At 37.8% G+C, this 18,479-nt stretch overlaps 2 protein-coding genes across 5 annotated transcripts in view; one reads left to right on the top strand and one right to left on the bottom strand.

Annotated features, from left to right (window-relative positions):
- Positions 1 to 2,803: 2,803 nt before the first annotated feature.
- On the bottom strand, positions 2,804 to 7,696 carry cysltr2b (cysteinyl leukotriene receptor 2b). Its single transcript, XM_055195468.2, is given in 3 exon segments — positions 2,804 to 4,478; positions 4,480 to 5,366; positions 7,511 to 7,696. Coding segments are annotated over 2 exon segments (963 nt in total). The 5' UTR covers positions 5,353 to 5,366; positions 7,511 to 7,696; the 3' UTR covers positions 2,804 to 4,388.
- A 10,374-nt stretch (positions 7,697 to 18,070) lies between these two features.
- The window catches only part of rcbtb2 (regulator of chromosome condensation (RCC1) and BTB (POZ) domain containing protein 2), a 36,241-nt gene continuing 35,832 nt past the window's right edge, over positions 18,071 to 18,479 (top strand). For all 4 annotated transcript variants that reach the window (XM_073862604.1, XM_073862603.1, XM_073862601.1 and 1 more), the window contains exon 1: positions 18,071 to 18,216. The gene's annotated coding sequence lies outside the window, so the exon portion shown is untranslated. The remainder of the gene's footprint in view (positions 18,217 to 18,479) is intronic.

Below are 18,479 nucleotides of genomic sequence, written 5' to 3'. Positions count from 1 at the left end.
GAACGTAAGGAAATGCACATTTGGCAAATTCAAACAAAGTGCATCAAACTCACCCGCAGCTCGTTTCGCGGTTTATCCACTCTTCACTTGAGATCACTCCTTTATAGGTTGCTATGTAGCTGTGTATCGAGGGTTTTTAAAGTACTAGGCCAGTGTATGTGATCTGGATAAGCTACGTGGCTGTTTCACACTTCAATATTACACCAGATTATAGCGTCAACCCTCATCCACTCGCCGTTCCCCACGTCAGAAAATGTCCAGGGGCTGAGAGGGACCGCGGTTTTCCTGATCAAACAACTTTTCCCCGCGAGTGTTGTTAGTTTTCACGGCCACATCCATCCATAGGCGAGCGCAGGCTCTTGAAGCGTCTGGATAATCGCCATCATTTTCCGCTCAAGAATGTACACACACGTACACGTCACTGCGCATGCGTATCACGAGCGCGTTTCGTTTTCACCGAAAGCAACTTTCATTCCTATTCTTCTCCGTGTTATCTTTCGTTATGCAATGTGTTTTTTCCAGACATGTTGTTGACTGGGAAAAGTGCACTCGAAGCAAAAACTGACCTGCTGGTTTTATGGTGTGTCAAAAGTCGGGTTACGTCTATATCCTCGCACGTGAACTGCGGTGTTATATTTAATTATTAATCATTTCGCGTTCCAAGAGAAAGATTTGGTAACGTTACGTACTGTCGAGAAAATATACACAAAAGTTGAGGTTCAGTTTTCCCCTTTTGAGCCGACAGAGGGGGCCACAGGTTCGTGTAAACCACCTCTCCTTGAATTAAGTAAGTTTGCCTTATTCAATTTAAAGGGATAGTACACCCCAAAAAATGAAAATTCTGTCATAATTTTCTCATCCTCATGTTGTTCTAAATCTGTGTGAATATTTTTCTGATGAACACAGAAGAAGATATTTTGATAAATTATGGTAAAGCACACAGCTGTAACCATTGACGTCCATAGTAGGAATAAAAAATGTGATGGAATTCAATGGGTACCGTTGCTTACCATCATTTATCAAAATATGATCATCATCATTTATCAAAATATCATCATCATCATCATCATCATTTATACACAGTGTTATCGATTGAAGCTACAATACTGCTGTTACAGTTATATATTATAGAATTTAGTATATACTATACTAAATATATGCTATATAATATAGTGAATACTATATTATAGAATTTAACTGAGCTAGGTGCACCAGAAAGTGGTCAGTTGTCCCAGTCATCTATTTGGCAGCATGAGGATGGGCATCAGGCGGATCAGTGATGGGATGAGCATCAGCCCAAACTGGAATTGAGATGTCCTCTGTGAACCAAGGTGCTATTAGCATAGACAGCCCTCGCATGTAATGTTAACAACATACAATCATACAGTATAATGGATCTGTCCTTAGAGCTATTGTGGCACAAGTATGATTAGGAGCTGAATTAGATGAATGCTTGGTTAAAGAGATAAGTCTTTAGTTTATACTTAAATGATCGAGTGTGTTTGAATCCCAAACATTGCTGGGAAGGTCATTCCACAGCTTATAGGGGCTAAGTAGCAAAAGGATCAGACCATTTTAAAGGGCAACTATTATGCAAAATCCACTTTTACAAGGTGTTTGGACATAATGTGTGTTGGCAGTGTGTGAACACAACCACCCTACGATGAAAAAAAATCCTTGTTTGGTAATCCCCATTAAACCAAAGCAGTCTCATTAGACATACCCTTTTGATTCTCTTAACAATGTGAGGTCACAGTGATAAAGCTCCGCCCACTTACAGTCCTGCATTGCCATAGTTTCCATCCTCAGCAAGTTGTAATCTGTCCACTAGATACTATTGTCTCAGACTGTATTAATCAGATCTATTTTACCTGAAAGCACTCACTGTCTGTTTGTAATGAAGTGAGGAGCTGTAGCTCATTTGCATTTAAAGGTACATACATTAAAACAGCACGTTTTTTCTCACACCCAAATAGGGGCATTTTGGACATGCTATAATAAATTATCTGTGGGGTATTTTGATCTGAAACTTTACAGGCACATTTTGGGCACACATGAAACTATTACATCTTGTAAAAAGCCATAATAGGTGCCCTTTAAAAGTACTTAAGAGGTGGAAATATATGTTTCAACATAGTATTACAAGTACTCAATAATTCTAAGCAAATTCAGTGTAATTTAATAACTCACAAGAGAAATGAACTCTGATAAAAACACTTTATTCTGTTGTGATTGTTCAGGTTTGTGTGCACCCTTAGTAGTTGTTAACTGGAAGAAAAAGGAATTGATATGTGTATTAGTATTCTTGTCTATCTTTACCTATTCCAATAATAATAAAACTTTATTCGGAAGTTTACAAAACAAAAATATACAAATGACCAACACAAATGCCTGCTGAAAGCCCTACATTCAGAATAACATATACCCATAATTAGGGTGGCCATTCGTGCCAGTTCCGCCGGACAAGTCCCGAACATGTTTTTGGGTGCGTTCTCCGGAAGTCACGTTGCTCGACCGCATACGTCATCGAGGTTCTCCCATTTCAATTAAAATACATTAGAAAATTAAGATTTCTTTTTTTTAAGACACACAATCATTGTAGTTGCATTATTATCTTGAAATGTAACGGTTGCTTTTCTGAAATTAAACCCGAAATATTAAACCTTGACGTATGCGATCGACCAACGTGACTTCCGGAGAACAAACCCGAAAACATGTTTGGGATGTGTCCGGCGGAACTGGCATGAATGGCCACCCTACCCATAATGCTTTGCAACACAAACAGAAACAGATGCTACAATACTTACAAATGATAGATTTATTTAAAAACATGCGGTACATTCTCCCTTCAGTCGTGATTTATTCACACAACGCAGCACTACCACACAAAAAATGGAAGCAAAAAAAAATTATATCCCTACTTGCATGAATTAACTAAGAGCCTTTCTTTCGCTGGGAAAATTGTCCCTGACCGACTGTGAAAAGCAAAAGAATATTTCACATAATGGGGCGGATTAGACTAGTCCTAGACTAAAATAAATGTAAGAGCTGTCCAAACTGAAAACAACTTTCATCACTGACATATCCTAAAATGCATCAGTGCCCTTAATTTTGCCTCAAAATGCACGCCAATGTTTGTAGTAAGGCGTGTTTGTTAAAAGTAGTTATATTACCTAATTAATCTAAGGCTTAGTCCTGGTTTAAGATAATCCCTGTCTGGGAAACCACCCCAATATGTTTACGTTGCAAATGGTGATTACTAATAAGAGTTACGTGGTTAGGGTTAAACACAGAATTGTTGGGTGTAGCGATCATAGCTGTGTTTTATTGTAAATAAACCACAGCTATTGACCAATCAAAATCAAGGACTGGAACTGTTTTATACAAAACTATATATAGACAATTTTAATTTACAGTGTCTACATGAAATACACAACTGGACAACTACGTGCAATGTGCTGATATTTACAAAAATTTAAAATTACATTACCAGGAAAAATGCATTCTTTAAGAGAAATATAAAGTTATAAAATAATATAATAATAAAATAAATTTGTATTGCGCTCAGATCATTTGGTCTTCTGTTAGAAATGTTTCAGTTTATTTTGAAATCACAGACCTTATTTTTTTTTAAAGTGCATGAGCAAAGTGTCAGACATGGTAGAGATCTCTTCTGAAACTCATTTGTGTCTACAAGAAACAACATAATATGTGTGAAACTCCTGCAGCATCACTCAACATTGCAAAAACAATAATTGTTATTAATCTGTCACGGCCCTGTCTCTGTGTCTTTGGACTTTTAGTTTATTCCTGTTCTGTGTTCCTGGTCCTGTACTTTTATTTTGAAGTTATGTTTCTGTCTGCCATTTTTGTAGTTCCTTGTAGTTCTTTTGTTTTATTGGGCCTTGTGAGATTGTTCCCCATGTATTTCTCGTTTTCTTGTTATCCTTTGAGTGTATCCTATAGCCCTACTAGTGTTGGCTTTGTCTTTTGTCAGTCGTTGTTTATGTCTATGTGCTGGGTTATGTGTCTGTGTTTATCTCTTCCCATACCTGTTTATTTTAATAAACAAAGTTGCATTTGGATCTGCTTCCTTGCCTGCCTTGTCTCAAACGTGACATAAACAAAAAGACATAAGACATAAAGTTTCATCGCTCCCTCCATCTTCCATTGGTAGGACAAACAGATAATCTCCCTGTGCCACTTTTAAGAGATTGAGATTTTTCTTTCCCATAGGAAGATATCACTCTTGCATATATTGTCTGCCATTTAGGAATTTGGGGAATCTACCTTCTTTCCCCTCAAGTCCCGACAGGTCCCAAACACACTAAACCAGTCTTAACCGACTGATAGTGTCTGGCACTTCACCATAACTTTTACATTCTGGTCTATTGTACAGCTTTGCCGCCTTGATGTATTCTCACGCCAAAAGCTAATAAAGTTTTCACCCGCGAAAAAGAAAAGCAGTGGATCCAGGCAACTGTTTCCTGAAGCCAGACAATGTGTGATGACCGCAGCCTCTCTCAGGCGTTGAATGTAAAAGCAGGAGTCTCCGTAACCGTTCTTTTGGACATCCATCTCAGCCTCTAAGAAGATAGTTCGGACCACGTGATACGGCATGAAGCACGTGAGAAAAATGAGAAGCACTATGATCACAAGAGAGCAAGACTTCTTGTGATTTAACTGAGATCTCTTTCTAGCCTTCTTCAGCTTTAACAAATACAACGCAGCAAAAATGTAACAAACAGAAATGACTGTGAAAGGCATTACAAAGCCTACAAACAAGACACTGCGATTCAGTACGATAATGGTCTGCAACACGGACGAGTCCAGCTCCAAACATTTTATATGTCCATCCTGGTCCTCAGAAGTTCCTGCTCTCAAAAGTGGAATTGAGGCTACGGACATGATCAACCAGACGATGATGCAAATTATCCAGGCTCTCTGAGAGCTTTGCCAGTGCATGTATGTGAATGGCTTCACAATGCCCACGAAGCGAACTATGCTCAGCACCATAAGGAAATAAATGCTGCCGTACATGTTGACGTAAAACACGTAGGCCATGATCCGGCAGGTGACGTCTCCAAAGGCCCAGTGGGAGTCCATGAGGTAGTACGCGGCTCGAAGCGGTAGCGAGCACACCATCATCAGGTCGGACATGAGGAGATTGACCATTAGGATGTTGACTGGAGAGAAAGCCCTCTTTGTTTTCCATGTTTTAATGAAGAAGTATAGAGATATGAGGTTGGCAAAAAGCCCAAGGAAAAAGATGAACAAATATGTAGCTGGATAGATGGTATGTTTGAACTCGGTGATGGAGCAGTTGTTTGTGGTGTTCCACAAGTGCTTCATTGTTGAATCGGGAACTGGATAGAAAACAAAGAGAAAACAGGATTGAGCTAAATGAGGAATTCAAGTTTAAATGACAAATTTACTTTATACCAAACTTGGTTATGGATTGTTTTAATCCTTATAACCCCAGACCAACATTTCTATCCACACTTTACAGTACAGTTTAACAATATATGGGAACTGAAAAAAGTTACAACATAATACAATGTTGTACCTTTTGGGTACATTACGTGTTCCCTTACGGTACATTCACACGGGGCGTAAGCGTTAACGCTTCCCATTCACTTTTAATGGGTGACGTCATGCGTTGCCGAACTGAATTGTGGATCCGTCTGTGGCGCGTCACTGCCGTTGCTCGACGGCAGAAGTTAAGCATTTCTCAACTTTTCAAGTGGCAACACATGCGTCAGCCAATCAGATCGCCTTATGCAAATAACCTAGGCAGAGCCAGCCAATTACATTTATAGAAGACCGGAGCATGTGTTGCGCCCACTGTGATTGGCTGTTGGCTACGCTTCAGACAAGCCTTCTGTCAAGCGTTAACGGTGCATTCACACGGGGCATAAACGTTAATACTTAACGGAAGGCTTGTCTGAAGCGTAGCCAACAGCCAATCACAGTGGCCGCAACACAAGCTCTGGTCTTCCATAAACGTAATTGGATAAGGCAATCTGATTGGCTGACGCTTGCATTGCCGCTTGAAAAGTTGAGAAATGTTCAACGGCAGTGACACGGCGCCGACAAAGTCACAATTCAGTTCAGCAATGCATGACGTCACCTATTAAAAGTGAATGGGAAGCGTTAACGGTTTCGCCCCATGTGAATGTACCGTTAAAGGTACAGTTAACTCATTAAAAAAAAATTTACTGGTACAAAATTGTTCCCTAAAGGTACACAATAGGTTCTTAGGGTATAAAAATGTACCACAAAATGTACAACAAATCAATGCGCGATAAAGGTACAAAAATGAACCTTTGAGGTTAGGCTGCCACCCCAGTGACAGAAAAGGTACAGTTTTGTAGCTTTTTTCTGACAGTGTACCTACAAGACTATTGACTATACAAGACTTCCACTCCAATGGATTTTAACGTCATTAAGATTTGTCTTGGATTTATGGGAACTAGACGAACAGGAATAATAAATGTCCACGTATAGTAAATCAATTGTAAATTATTAATTAGCGAATCATTGATTCCCATGTAGTGAATCAGTTAGTGAATCTTAGAGAGTTTTGAAGTAACTTTTAATTGACTTTTGTCTTGACATACAGCCTTGCAAATGTTAGATGAAAGATGATACAGAAACAATTACTTAATACCAGTTAATCAGATTGTTCAGTTAATTCAGAGATGCAAACCCCTGAATTTTTTATAAAGATGTAACTATTCCTAGACTACCAAATGCATGAAACCAAACTTTTACAAACTGAACCTAGGTGGTCATAAACTGCACATTTACACTGATATGCAAAGAAAGCATGTGTTGGAATGTGTGGAGTAAACATAAATAAACATTGCAAGGCACGAGGACGCTATTGGCAGTCTAAAAACTGCTGGGTTATTTTTTTGCCCATTTGGTTAAAAAGGGACAAATCCAGGCGTTGGGTTAAATAAACTCAGAAAATTTTTATATTGGCCCAACAATGGGTTAATCAATCCAGCAATATGTGTTGAAACAACCCAGGATACAATAGGTTAAATTACCACCCAGCATGTTGGGTTCGTCTCTTTTTGACCCAACGTTTGTTAAAAATAACCCAGTCTGTGAGGTTAGGAATTTTTTATTATGATAAGATCAAGTTTTAATTTGAAAGAAAGTGGAACAAATCATCCAACTACATCCTTGTTGGTCTGGCTGCACTTGTTGATACTTATCTTTACAATTTTAAAATATTTCTGAAAGGAAATGAAAGAAATCTCTACAATATATATGGCCAAACTATAGCAAGTGAGATATTTTAGCTTGATAAAAATGATATCTTCGGTATTACATACATTTGTAATTGATTTTTATACCATTATTTTTTGATCATTAATAAAAACACTGTGTTGAAAAAATCCATAAATCAATTGATTATTGAACTTTTAACATAAACATTGTATACAAAAACTTCAAAATAAATATTTACATTGTCTTTCAAAACATTGAATGCACTTACCCGTCAAGAGTAACCAAGAAGCACAAAATCCTTAGAGTTTAATGTCCACAAATATAAACTGAGACGCATGCAAAGATAAGTGCTGTTGCATATAAAGCTGTATAGAGACTACGCACACGCTGCAGCTCTGAAGCTCTAATTCACTTTCTCCAGTTTCATGTTCAAGACACACCTATTCATCTTGTATCTGAATCTTTATGCATATAACATATCCTGTATAAAATGCTTTACTGTTATTGGTACTAGTAAATAAAAATATTGTTCAGCACTGATACTTTTAAGATACACTATATTAAAAAACTTTTGTAATCCACACATATTGGGTTGAAATTATTGTATCGGGTCCAAGATAAACAGGATTCCTGTCTGTAAACACTTCAGTGCAGAGATGAAAAAAATTTACAGTGTACTCCTGAAACTGAGAACACTAAAACAAATACACTATTTTAGTGGTGCATAGCACTGACATGACATACCGGATAATATTAAGTCATGAAAAATAGGCAGTCTGCCTCACAGTTTGAGCATATGAGTAAATAAAAATAATTTATCTTTTTATTATATGTTTTATCATGCTCTTTTTTGTTTTTGAATCTACATTCTATTTTATTAAGAAAATTTTTTTCTTTTTATATCCCTAGCACGTTAAATACAGTCCCATGTGAAATTAACTTTGGTTTGACTAAGTACCGTTTACTGATGGTATTTATATATTAAAATTATAGTAATCACAAATTTTCTATAATGTCAGTCAGTCTATAGGCCCCTTCAAGGTTTGTAAACATTGAATGACTATTGGGTGCGCACGCAGCATGGGGTCAAACTCTTCATACCATCGAGGCTTTATAATATAATCTAACAGGGCTGAAAAACGATGACTTACCTCAAATGAAGTGAGCACTACAAACACAAGCCTCTTTGATCTTTGCATTGTTCCAGTCTGCAAGTTAATTGCTTGCAGCTGCAGATGTTGTATTTTTTTGTATTTAAGATTCTGCATGAATCGCGAAAACTTAACAGAAGACCTGGTGCGATTTTCACAGCCCACAACGTAAGTAGGCATTGTTGACGATACCAAATAATAACCAACTCAATCTGCTGTAATGGCTTTTCTGACCCCGACATGCGCAGTGGGAACTGCCTGTGACGTGAACCGTAAAGGGGTCTATTTTGTAGTAAGTGTACTGTGAATTTTCCCTCTCACCCTTAAGGGGGTGTGCACACCAAAGCTTTTACACCCGCGACCAGCACATGTTTTCAATTGTTTCTAATGGCAGCTCAGCAGGGTTTTTTTTTTAAGCCAACAGCTAGCGTTTATTTTACGCTCAGTGGTTTTCCGCGCTCAGCAGCAAGAGTTGAAAAACATTCAACTTTGGGTGAAAAGCTCTGTTCGTCAATGTCAGTTCTCACATGGCTGTCCAATCACAGTGGAGGAGGGACGGGACAAATATCACAACAACCAACCGGCTCACAGCTGAATTTTCACAGCTACCAAAGCGCTCGGCTGAAGAAAGCTGGCGCTCAGCTGAAAAAAACAGCTGCCATTCGGTGTCCTCCAGGCGTTTTCAGCTGCGTTTAAAAGCTTTGGTGTGACACGGAAGCTCAGCTTTATCAAAGAAGCCAACAGCTAGCGGTTTTTATCCACGCTGAAAGCCGGCGCTCAGCGCAGATAACCGCTGAGGGTTGAAAGAGATTCAACTTTAGATGAAAAGCTTCGCTTGTCATTGTCAGTTCTCACACGGCCGTCCAATCACATTAGAGGAGGGGCGGGACATTAAAACAGTAACCAACCGGTTCACAGCTGAAGTATCACAGCAACCAAAGTGCTCAGCTGCATACTAGATGTTGCCTTGGCTACTGCAGTTCATTGGAACGAATGCGTCAAATAGAGCCGCCATCTTGAAACAGGGAAGCCTTGCATCAGCATCATTGTAGGCAAATAAAATCACCATAAATTCGTCATGAATGTGATTTTATAGGTTTTCTTTTGGTTTTGTTCCAACAGTCAGACATGTATTTAGCATTGAGTACAGAAAAAATTATGTTTTGATATTTTAAAAATCTACTTTTTCTAACTATAATGCATAGTGCTAGTAGCCCTAACATCCATACGCAGCACAAAAGTCCAGAATTGTCCATGAATTCAAAGGCGGAGATAGCAGTTTACCTAGCTACTTGCTAAGACTCCTGTTCCAAGATGGCGGCGGTTTTGACGCATGCTTAGAACCCCAAGGCGACATCTAGTGTACATATCTAGGACTCAGCTGAAGAAAGCTGGCGCTCAACTGAAAAAACAGCTGCAATTCGGCGTCCTCCAGGCGTTTTCAGCCGCATTTAACACTACAACAATTATTCATTCAATTTACTCAATTTTTTAAGGTAAGTGTTCGCAATCAATTTATTTAGGCTACATTTAAACTAAAAAAATGAGAAAAACTAAACAAAACAATACACTTTTGTTTATATGTAGCTTAAACAAATTGATTGCAACCACTTAACGTAAAAAAATTGAGTAAATTGAATGAATAATTTTTTTCAGTGTTTGTCACTCATTTCAGCGTGACACCCCGATGCACAGTATGCATTTTCATGTAATTGAGAGCATTCTGAAAGTGTACTCATAAACACATAAACTGAATGTGTTATCAACATGTCAGTTTATTATAAGCAAGAAAAGACATTAACGGCCAATGGCATTTACAGCTGGGGAAACTGGACTGATTTTTAGACTGGTTTATTGTTAATCAATCAACATCTAACTCAGGGCCAAAATTTACAAGAATTTAATAAACTGTTTACAATCTTCAAACCATGGCTAACACATGCATGAAAGGACAAAAAAATATCCACTTTACCATTACCATTCAGTAATTAAATGGTGTACATGCCCATAAATTATGACCAAAAATTAATTCTCATTTGCATAGTCATTGATATAAAAAGCTACTTTTTTGCATATAATACAAGCAGTGTATAAAAATGAACACATTTAGGGAAATTTAGGTTCTTCAATTGGGGTGGCAAATAAAAGGCAGAAATTTTAAAAATGCTTGTTTGTTTTCTTTAATAAAATGTATTTTTAATTAGTTTAATATACTATATCCATTCAAATTTAAGCTTAATAACATTGTTAATTTAAAATAATTCTTAAAAATAAAAAACTGCCAAAACATTAAAGGGGCCATGTCACAAGACTTTTTTAAGATGTCAAATAAATCTTTGGTATCCCCAGAGTACATATGTGAAATTTTTGCTCAAAATACCATATAAATAATTTATTATAGCATGTTAAAATTGCCACTTTGTAGGTGTGTGCAAAAATGTGGCGTTTTGGGGTGTCCCTTAAAATGCAAATGAGCTGATGAAATTCAAACACTAGCTGCGTTTACATGGACATTTGTAATCCGTTTAAATGATCAATCTGAATAAAAATGCTCCATGTAAACACCTCAATCGGACTAAAAAGTGCCAATCTGATTAAAAATCGAATCCGCTTGTTAGGGGTGGTTTATACCGTTTGTAATCCGCTCAAAATGACATGTATACACTTGATCGGATGGATAACTGAAACTGGGAGGCTCTGCGCATGTGCTATCTTTTCTTTTTTTAATGGCGGTTGGCAAACGCACTGAAAGGTGCATTTCCGCCACCTACAGGACGGGAGTGTGGAGCATATGCACACATGCAATGACGTAGAATTGCCGCAATGACATGTGACGCAAATAACTCGAGTATGTTTTGCTGAAGGAAGTCACAAGAAGTGATTGTCTTGTTAATCTTGTTCCTATTATCCGTCCAATTCCCCATAAAGTGATACAAGACAGCGTTGTCCGGTCAGTCCATGATTTATTCTCTGATCCACAAACGCGTGTGTTTGGACTTGCTCTCGCGAACGGTCCCTGCAGCACCGCGTGAAGTAAAAACGCTTTTTGGGCACACGTGAGTGGGTGTTTTTGCTGCTGCTTTATAATCAGTGAGGCACAAAGCAAATCTTGAAACAGCGTGAAACTATATTTGTGCAATGTGGGCATGTCAAATGATCAAATCTGATGTAAATCTTGTGTCATATAAACACGCACATCAATCCGATCACATTATTAAGTGTTCATGTAAACGCTATGATAGGATTTATTAACCGGAAGGATTTTAATCCGATGGAGGCAAAATGTGTCCATGTAAACGTAGCTACTGATCACAATGATGGTGGTTTGTTGCAATTAAAACTCAATTCTCGCTTTTCTCTGCACTAAATGGCAGTGCTGTGGTTGGATTGTTGGATAGTGCAGATTAAGGGGCGGTATTATTATAATAAGAGCTCCTTATGACATCATAAGGAGAGCCAAATTTAAATGACCTATGTTTTCATGTGCTTATAGAGAATGGTTTACCAAAACTAAGTTACTGGGTTGATCTTTTTCACATTTTCTAGGTTGATAGAAGCACTGGGGACCCAATCATAGTACTTAAACATGGAAAAAGTCAGATTTTCATTGTTGTGAATTAGACTATTTTTCCTTTTTTTACCCTTTATACTACATTGCATCACCATTTTGAGTGTACTTCAATACCCATAATTCCCAGCTGAGGTCTATAAACAGACCTCATTTCCTTTCTTTGTTCTTTTGTATTGGTGAGGTGTGGGCCTGAAGTTGAGCACTCAATCATGCTTGTTTGAGTCTTTTCCACAAGGTGTGTAATGTAAGTTTTCTATTGTATTGTTTATTTGAATTTGATGGGCTGTATATTTGTCATTAGTAGGTTTATTGATATTATGTTTGATGTTGTATGGTTTCCATCTTTATTATTATTTGAGCCTGATTTCTTTATTGTATTGTTTGTAGTGACCAGAAAACCATCTTTATCATCCTGGGTAATGTGCATCCAGTTTTAATGTCAACAAGAATAAATGAAAGCAAAGGAATGGTATCTGTCCCGTGTTTTAACAAAACACACCACCAAGTACTACATGTCCACTGAACCCTGGATACTTTTAACATCTAGTATTCAACAAATGGTCCTTCGAGCCGGATTGTAGTAATTTGGTGGAAATGGATTACCATTTAGGACCTGCAGTCCGGCGTAGCCTAAGAATGAGAAGGCCTCCTGCTCGTTATGCGGACTGTATGCTACGAGAACGTGCTCCTCTTCCTCCTCCCCCACTAACACCAGTTGTAAGTGATCATCACCAAACACAAATGGAGAATCCATGATCATCTCTGCAGCATGAACAGTCTCGTAATGATCTATGTGATATGGACGTTAAAGAAGAAATTCTGGGACTGAAGGGTATGCTTAACGAGATTATGTCTAAAATGTCACATTTAGTAGTTTCTTCTAAACATTCTGAACTATTTGAGTCTTTTGATGATGACTATGATGATGATGATGATGATGATGCTTACCTTGGCTAATACAAGTATTGTTCAAGAATTGTGTGCATGTATTGAGAAGGCTAAACAGAAATCTGCACGTGAATGTGATAATTCTTCCTAGTTCTTTGCCTCTCCCTCCTTCCTCACTGTTACGTAGTCCACCTCAACATGCCAATGTAACCAATACACCACAATCAGGTAGCATGATACAGTCTATATTCCCAGCCAATAGGACTATCAGTCCCTACTTTGCCAATCCCAAATCCATCCGTAAATACAAGTTCAACCTCAGTCAGTCAGTCCATCAGGGAATTTCGCTGTGCAGCAAACTGTCCCTTATATTCCATCAACTGCCCCTACTGCCCAGTCAACTGCAGCCTCATGTTATCCTTATCCATATCCCCAGCCATATTATGCACCTTACCCAGTTTCTCCATACTCTACTTCTCGTGTTCAAGGGCCTACCTTCCCCTTTTTGGTTAATGATGACCCTACTAAAAAATCCAGCTAAAACCAGCATAAGCTGGTAGCTGGTTTTAGCTGGTTAAAGTGGTTTATGCTGGTCCTCCCAGCCTGACAAAGCTGGTCATGCTGGTGGGCCAGCTGGTATTCCAGCATGTCCAGCTAGACCAGCTTAAAATGTGACCAAAACACAGCTAGACCAGCTTGCTACACCAGCAAAACCAGCTTCCTACACCAGCAAAACCAGCTAAAACCAGCTCACCAGCTTATGCTGGTCTTAGCTGGATTTTTCAGTAGGGGACCCACAGGAATTTGCAATGCTGCAGTTAGCCTTGACAAATTTGTTGTCACCTCACGAATCAGAACATTACAAGTACCATATTTTGCTAGACCACCTAAAATTCTCTCCTGCTAGTGATTTAGCTTTAGCTTATGCTAATGACCCTCGACCATATACTATGGCTCTTTGGGCACTACAGCAGAAATTTGGACAACCTCACCAATTAGTTCTGAGAGAAATCAAAGACATTCTAGCTCTTCCCAGGGTGAGACAAGGTGACACCAGAGCATTTAGTAGTTTTGCACTAAAGGTTCAAGCTTTGGTTGGCATGCTTCAATCTCAGGGTCAAGACCATGCCAAATCTGAATTGTCCTGTGCTTCTCATGTACAGCAACTGCTCAGCAAACTGCCCACAGAACAGGTGACCAATTTTGCCCGTTATGCTCGTACAGTCCTGAAAGGTCAAAGCTATAATTTGATAAACTTTTCTGCCTGGCTACAAGAAGAGGCCGGATGTCAATCAATGGCTGATCAAGTCTGTGATTTTCCAAAACCACCTCAAATGAAACTTCAACCAAAGACCTACTCCAACACTCGAACAGTCTTGTATGGAGCTAACAACACTCCAGTTGTACGAAGACCCACTAATAAACAATTCCAGAACTTAAGAGAAAGGGAACAGAATTTCAAGTATCTATGTGCATATTGTTCCAGCCAGAAGCATTTCATTGGCCTATGTCCCACCTTTAAAACCTTAGAAGACACCGGCAAGAGTGCATGGATAAGAGAAAACAAAAGATGTTGGAGATGTGGACCATCTAGCTGCCAACTGTGACCTGAAAAAACCTTGTCCACAATGTAATGGAAAACATCTTGGTATACTTCATGGCAGTTGACCTAGTTCTTTGCCTCTCCCTCCTTCCTCACTGTTACGTAGTCCACCTCAACATGCCAATGTAACCAATACACCACAATCAGGTAGCATGATACAGCCTATAATAGTTCCAGACCCCTCTAACAGTCCATCCCCTCAATTGCAGACTCCTCAGGTACATCATGGTGGTTCACCACAACAAACTACTTATGTACCAGGTAGCTCTTTTTCCCAGTCATTAGTTCATACTCATACTCATTCATTTCCCCAAGCAACAACAGCACAGCTACCTACTCAGTATGCTGTTTCTCAGTATTCCCAGCCAATAGGACTATCAGTCCCTACTTTGCCAATCCCAAATCAACTGCCATGAACAAGATAAAGGTACATTCTATCTTAGTTGTCTTGGAGGCCCTGGCAAGGTACTACTAAAAGTTGTTGAAGTGCTTCTCCACTACAAAGGTAGATCATTACAAACTTATGCTATCCTAGATGATGGATCCGAACGTACTATGTTACTGTCTCAAGCATCTGAAACTCTAGGCCTCAACGGGATAACTGAATCCTTAGTAGTTAGAACTGTACGTCAAGATACTATTTCACTTAAGGGCTTTTCTGCTACCTTCGAAATATCCTCTGTTGACAACACAAACAAGAAGTATACCGTTTCCAATGCCTTTTCTGCCAGCAGATTAGGTCTTGCTAAACAGTCATACCCTGTAGAGACTTTACAGAGAAGATTCAGGCATCTTCAAGATTTGCCTCTTCCAGCATTTGCCAATGTTCAACCACTTATCCTAATTGCCCCTTTAACGTATGTCTGAGGTGTGATCAGTAAAAAGACAGTAACACCACAGACAAATTAGCCTAAATTCTACGGTTTCTAAAATACAGGATCAGGGGACATTTAGGAAATATTAATATAATTCTGATTAAAATATTTAAAATCTGCAAGTTATAAACATAACACCACAGCCACTAATAAAGTGCAACACATGAAATTGTCAGAAATTTAGCTGACTTTAAGAAAATAAATAAGAAAGAATGCAATCACCATCCACCCCTCAGATCAACCAGCACCTGCAATGACCTTTAAACACAGGAAGCAGTCCAAATAGATTTCCTACTTTCTTAAAGGGGTGACAACCATTGTTGTTACACCACATGAATTTGGGGGACACTAATTTTTTCTTAAATATTACAAAATACATTAAATATTAAATATTACAATATAAATATTAAAACAATTTAATAAAATTTAACATGTTTAATAAAATCCATATTCACAATACAACTATATCATATGTGTTAAAAATGTTATATTGTTGCAATTACAATCCATGATACCTCTTTGAGGTCTGGCAGGAACATGAACTGTATATTTTGTTACCAATGCAATCTCTCAAACTCAAATATGTATTTTAAAAATGGACAATTGTTAATAGTGCACGAATTGAATACAAACATGGAAACATTTGATAATTTATTGCTATTTAAAGTTTACTTCAACTGTTGTAAAGTAGAGAGACACCACTAGCCACCACAAATAAAGAATGACACTTTAACATTTCCAAGCACAAGCAAACATGCTGAAAGAGGAACTGAAGGCAGCTAGTAAATCATATGAAAAAAAACATCAGGATCTTTTTTTAGAGCATGAGTGGATCCTTACCTCCAGATAAAGTAATAAACTGGACTGATGATTTATGTTGTTACGTGCGTTGTTAACTCTCTGGATTTTATGTTTCAGCACTTTTCTCCACATGAACTGTTTGATTACAGACTTGCCACATTAACACAAAAGAAAAACGCAGATATTTCCCTGCGGTTTGGCCTCTCATTTACACGAAAACCATGTTTTTATCACAGAAAATTATTATTTCTAAACCGTATCAACCGGGAGAAACAGGGTTTTAGGTATCACAATAATCACCAGAAAATGCTTAACGTGAGCACCCTACAGTATGAAAATGATCGGCTTGTATGGCTTTATTCCTCTCCCTACACTGCCGCCTATAGGTTTGGCATAGTTATTATGGCACTCGACGGCGTATTTATGTGGGTTATGTAAATGACAAGTTTTTTTAAACTGATGTTTTGTGCACAATGTCATTATTGAAAACGGAGGCGGGAAAATATTTGTTTCTCTAAATACCCGGCTATGTGTAAATGTGGCAGGAGTTAATTTACAGGTTGTGAGACCGAAGAGGGAGGAATTATGATAATGACGGTCTTCTCTACATCACCAATCCCAGGAAGTAAACTGTTGCTTACAATTTGTGTGTGTGTTGTAGTCCAAGAAAAGAGATTTACGTTGGAGACGATAAGTACTTTAACATGTACTAACACACACTTACACACCAAAGGAAATGTAAAATCGTGAATCGGACCATAGATGCTCTTTAAGTGGGTATACAGAAATCGTGGACCTTTCCTAGTGGGTATACACCTGTGTATCACGTAGACTACACCACTCAGTCCCCCTAATTTTTTAGCAGTAATATTTGTAGGAAAACTATGGCTGCTATACTTATAGTATAACTATAAGGGATGTTATCAAAGTAATGTGGATTCTGTGAAATATTTCAGTTTAACAGGAATTGGTCTAATGAAGTTAAGATTGAGAAAAAAACAATAGACACCATCACAGAAATTCTATTAGTTTTATTGGGAATTTTATTGGTTCTAATGGAATATGCCCCAAAACACACTACAGTGTATTGGTTTTTGTTGGTCTCTAATGGTATCTATTGGTTCTATTGGTTCTATGTATTGGTTCTAATGGAATATGGCCCAGAACACACTACAGTGTAGTGGTTTTAATGGGAAAAGCTAAGGTTCCTATTGGCGTTTTAATGGAAACCATTAGAATTTTCTGTAATGGTTTTATTGTTTGTTTTTTCAGCAGGGATATTTGGAATTTTTGTCCACCTTGTAATCATTAGTTATGAAAATAAACAAATTATTTTATAAAGTTAGCAAAACCTTATGTGTGATTTCTTGATTGTTTAATTAACAAACGAGGGTCAGTTAGTATTGTTTGAAATTTTGATTAAATATGTTTGTTGCTAGATTTTATTAAGAAAAAAATTGCGCATTGAATATTTTATAGGCATTACATGTTTTGGCAGTAATTTCATTCATATCAAAAGACTTTCCCATACCATGGTTTTACTACAGTGTTTTTTTTTAAACTAGTAAAACCATGCTAAATTTTCGTAAGGGATTAACAAATGTGTTGTGGAAAAATGGACACGTGATCTTTTTGCAAATCTTCATTATATAATCACTTTTTTATGAAAATGTATTTATTCTACTTTGAGGTTTACATGTACATTGTCTACTTGCAGTTCATTTATAAAATGTACTTGAGCTTGGCTAACATGGATTTCTAACACCCGGGTCTTCTTATACAACAAATACATTTTAATGCAAAATATAGATTTTTATTTATGACATTTTAAAGTACCCAAAATCACTTTATGGTGATATTGACACACCAACTATATTAGTTTAGTGGAAACTATGGGCTCCGTAATAAAGCATTATTTTGTAAGTCGATTAAAGTCATTGGTGGGTTAAATCCACGCACGCGACACACACTGCCAGCTGATACTGCACTGACAGCAGAAGTCCGCTCCCGAGCGCTTTAACACATCTTTGTCATCCTCTAATATAAACGAAGACATGACGAATGTGGAGTTTAGGGTAATACAAGGTAAACAACGAGAGCTATTTATCCATAAACATCTTGGCAGTGCATTTAATTAGCATCTTTTGTGTGACATCAACCGGCTAACATCAGTTAACGTTAGCTGCATTTAATCATTCAAACACTCGACGTAAATAACAGCTGATATTTAACTATTAAGACTTTAAAACAACATCTTAAAATGTCGCTTATGGAGGTTTGTGGATTATTATCTCTTAGCATCTTTAAACAGACGACTTGTCACAACTGTAAACAGTGGTTAGCTTGTT

The sequence above is a fragment of the Misgurnus anguillicaudatus genome, chromosome 24 (assembly GCF_027580225.2).
Source record: "Misgurnus anguillicaudatus chromosome 24, ASM2758022v2, whole genome shotgun sequence".
NCBI classification, from domain to species: domain Eukaryota; kingdom Metazoa; phylum Chordata; class Actinopteri; order Cypriniformes; family Cobitidae; genus Misgurnus; species Misgurnus anguillicaudatus.
This window is presented reverse-complemented; position numbering and strand designations above follow the sequence as displayed.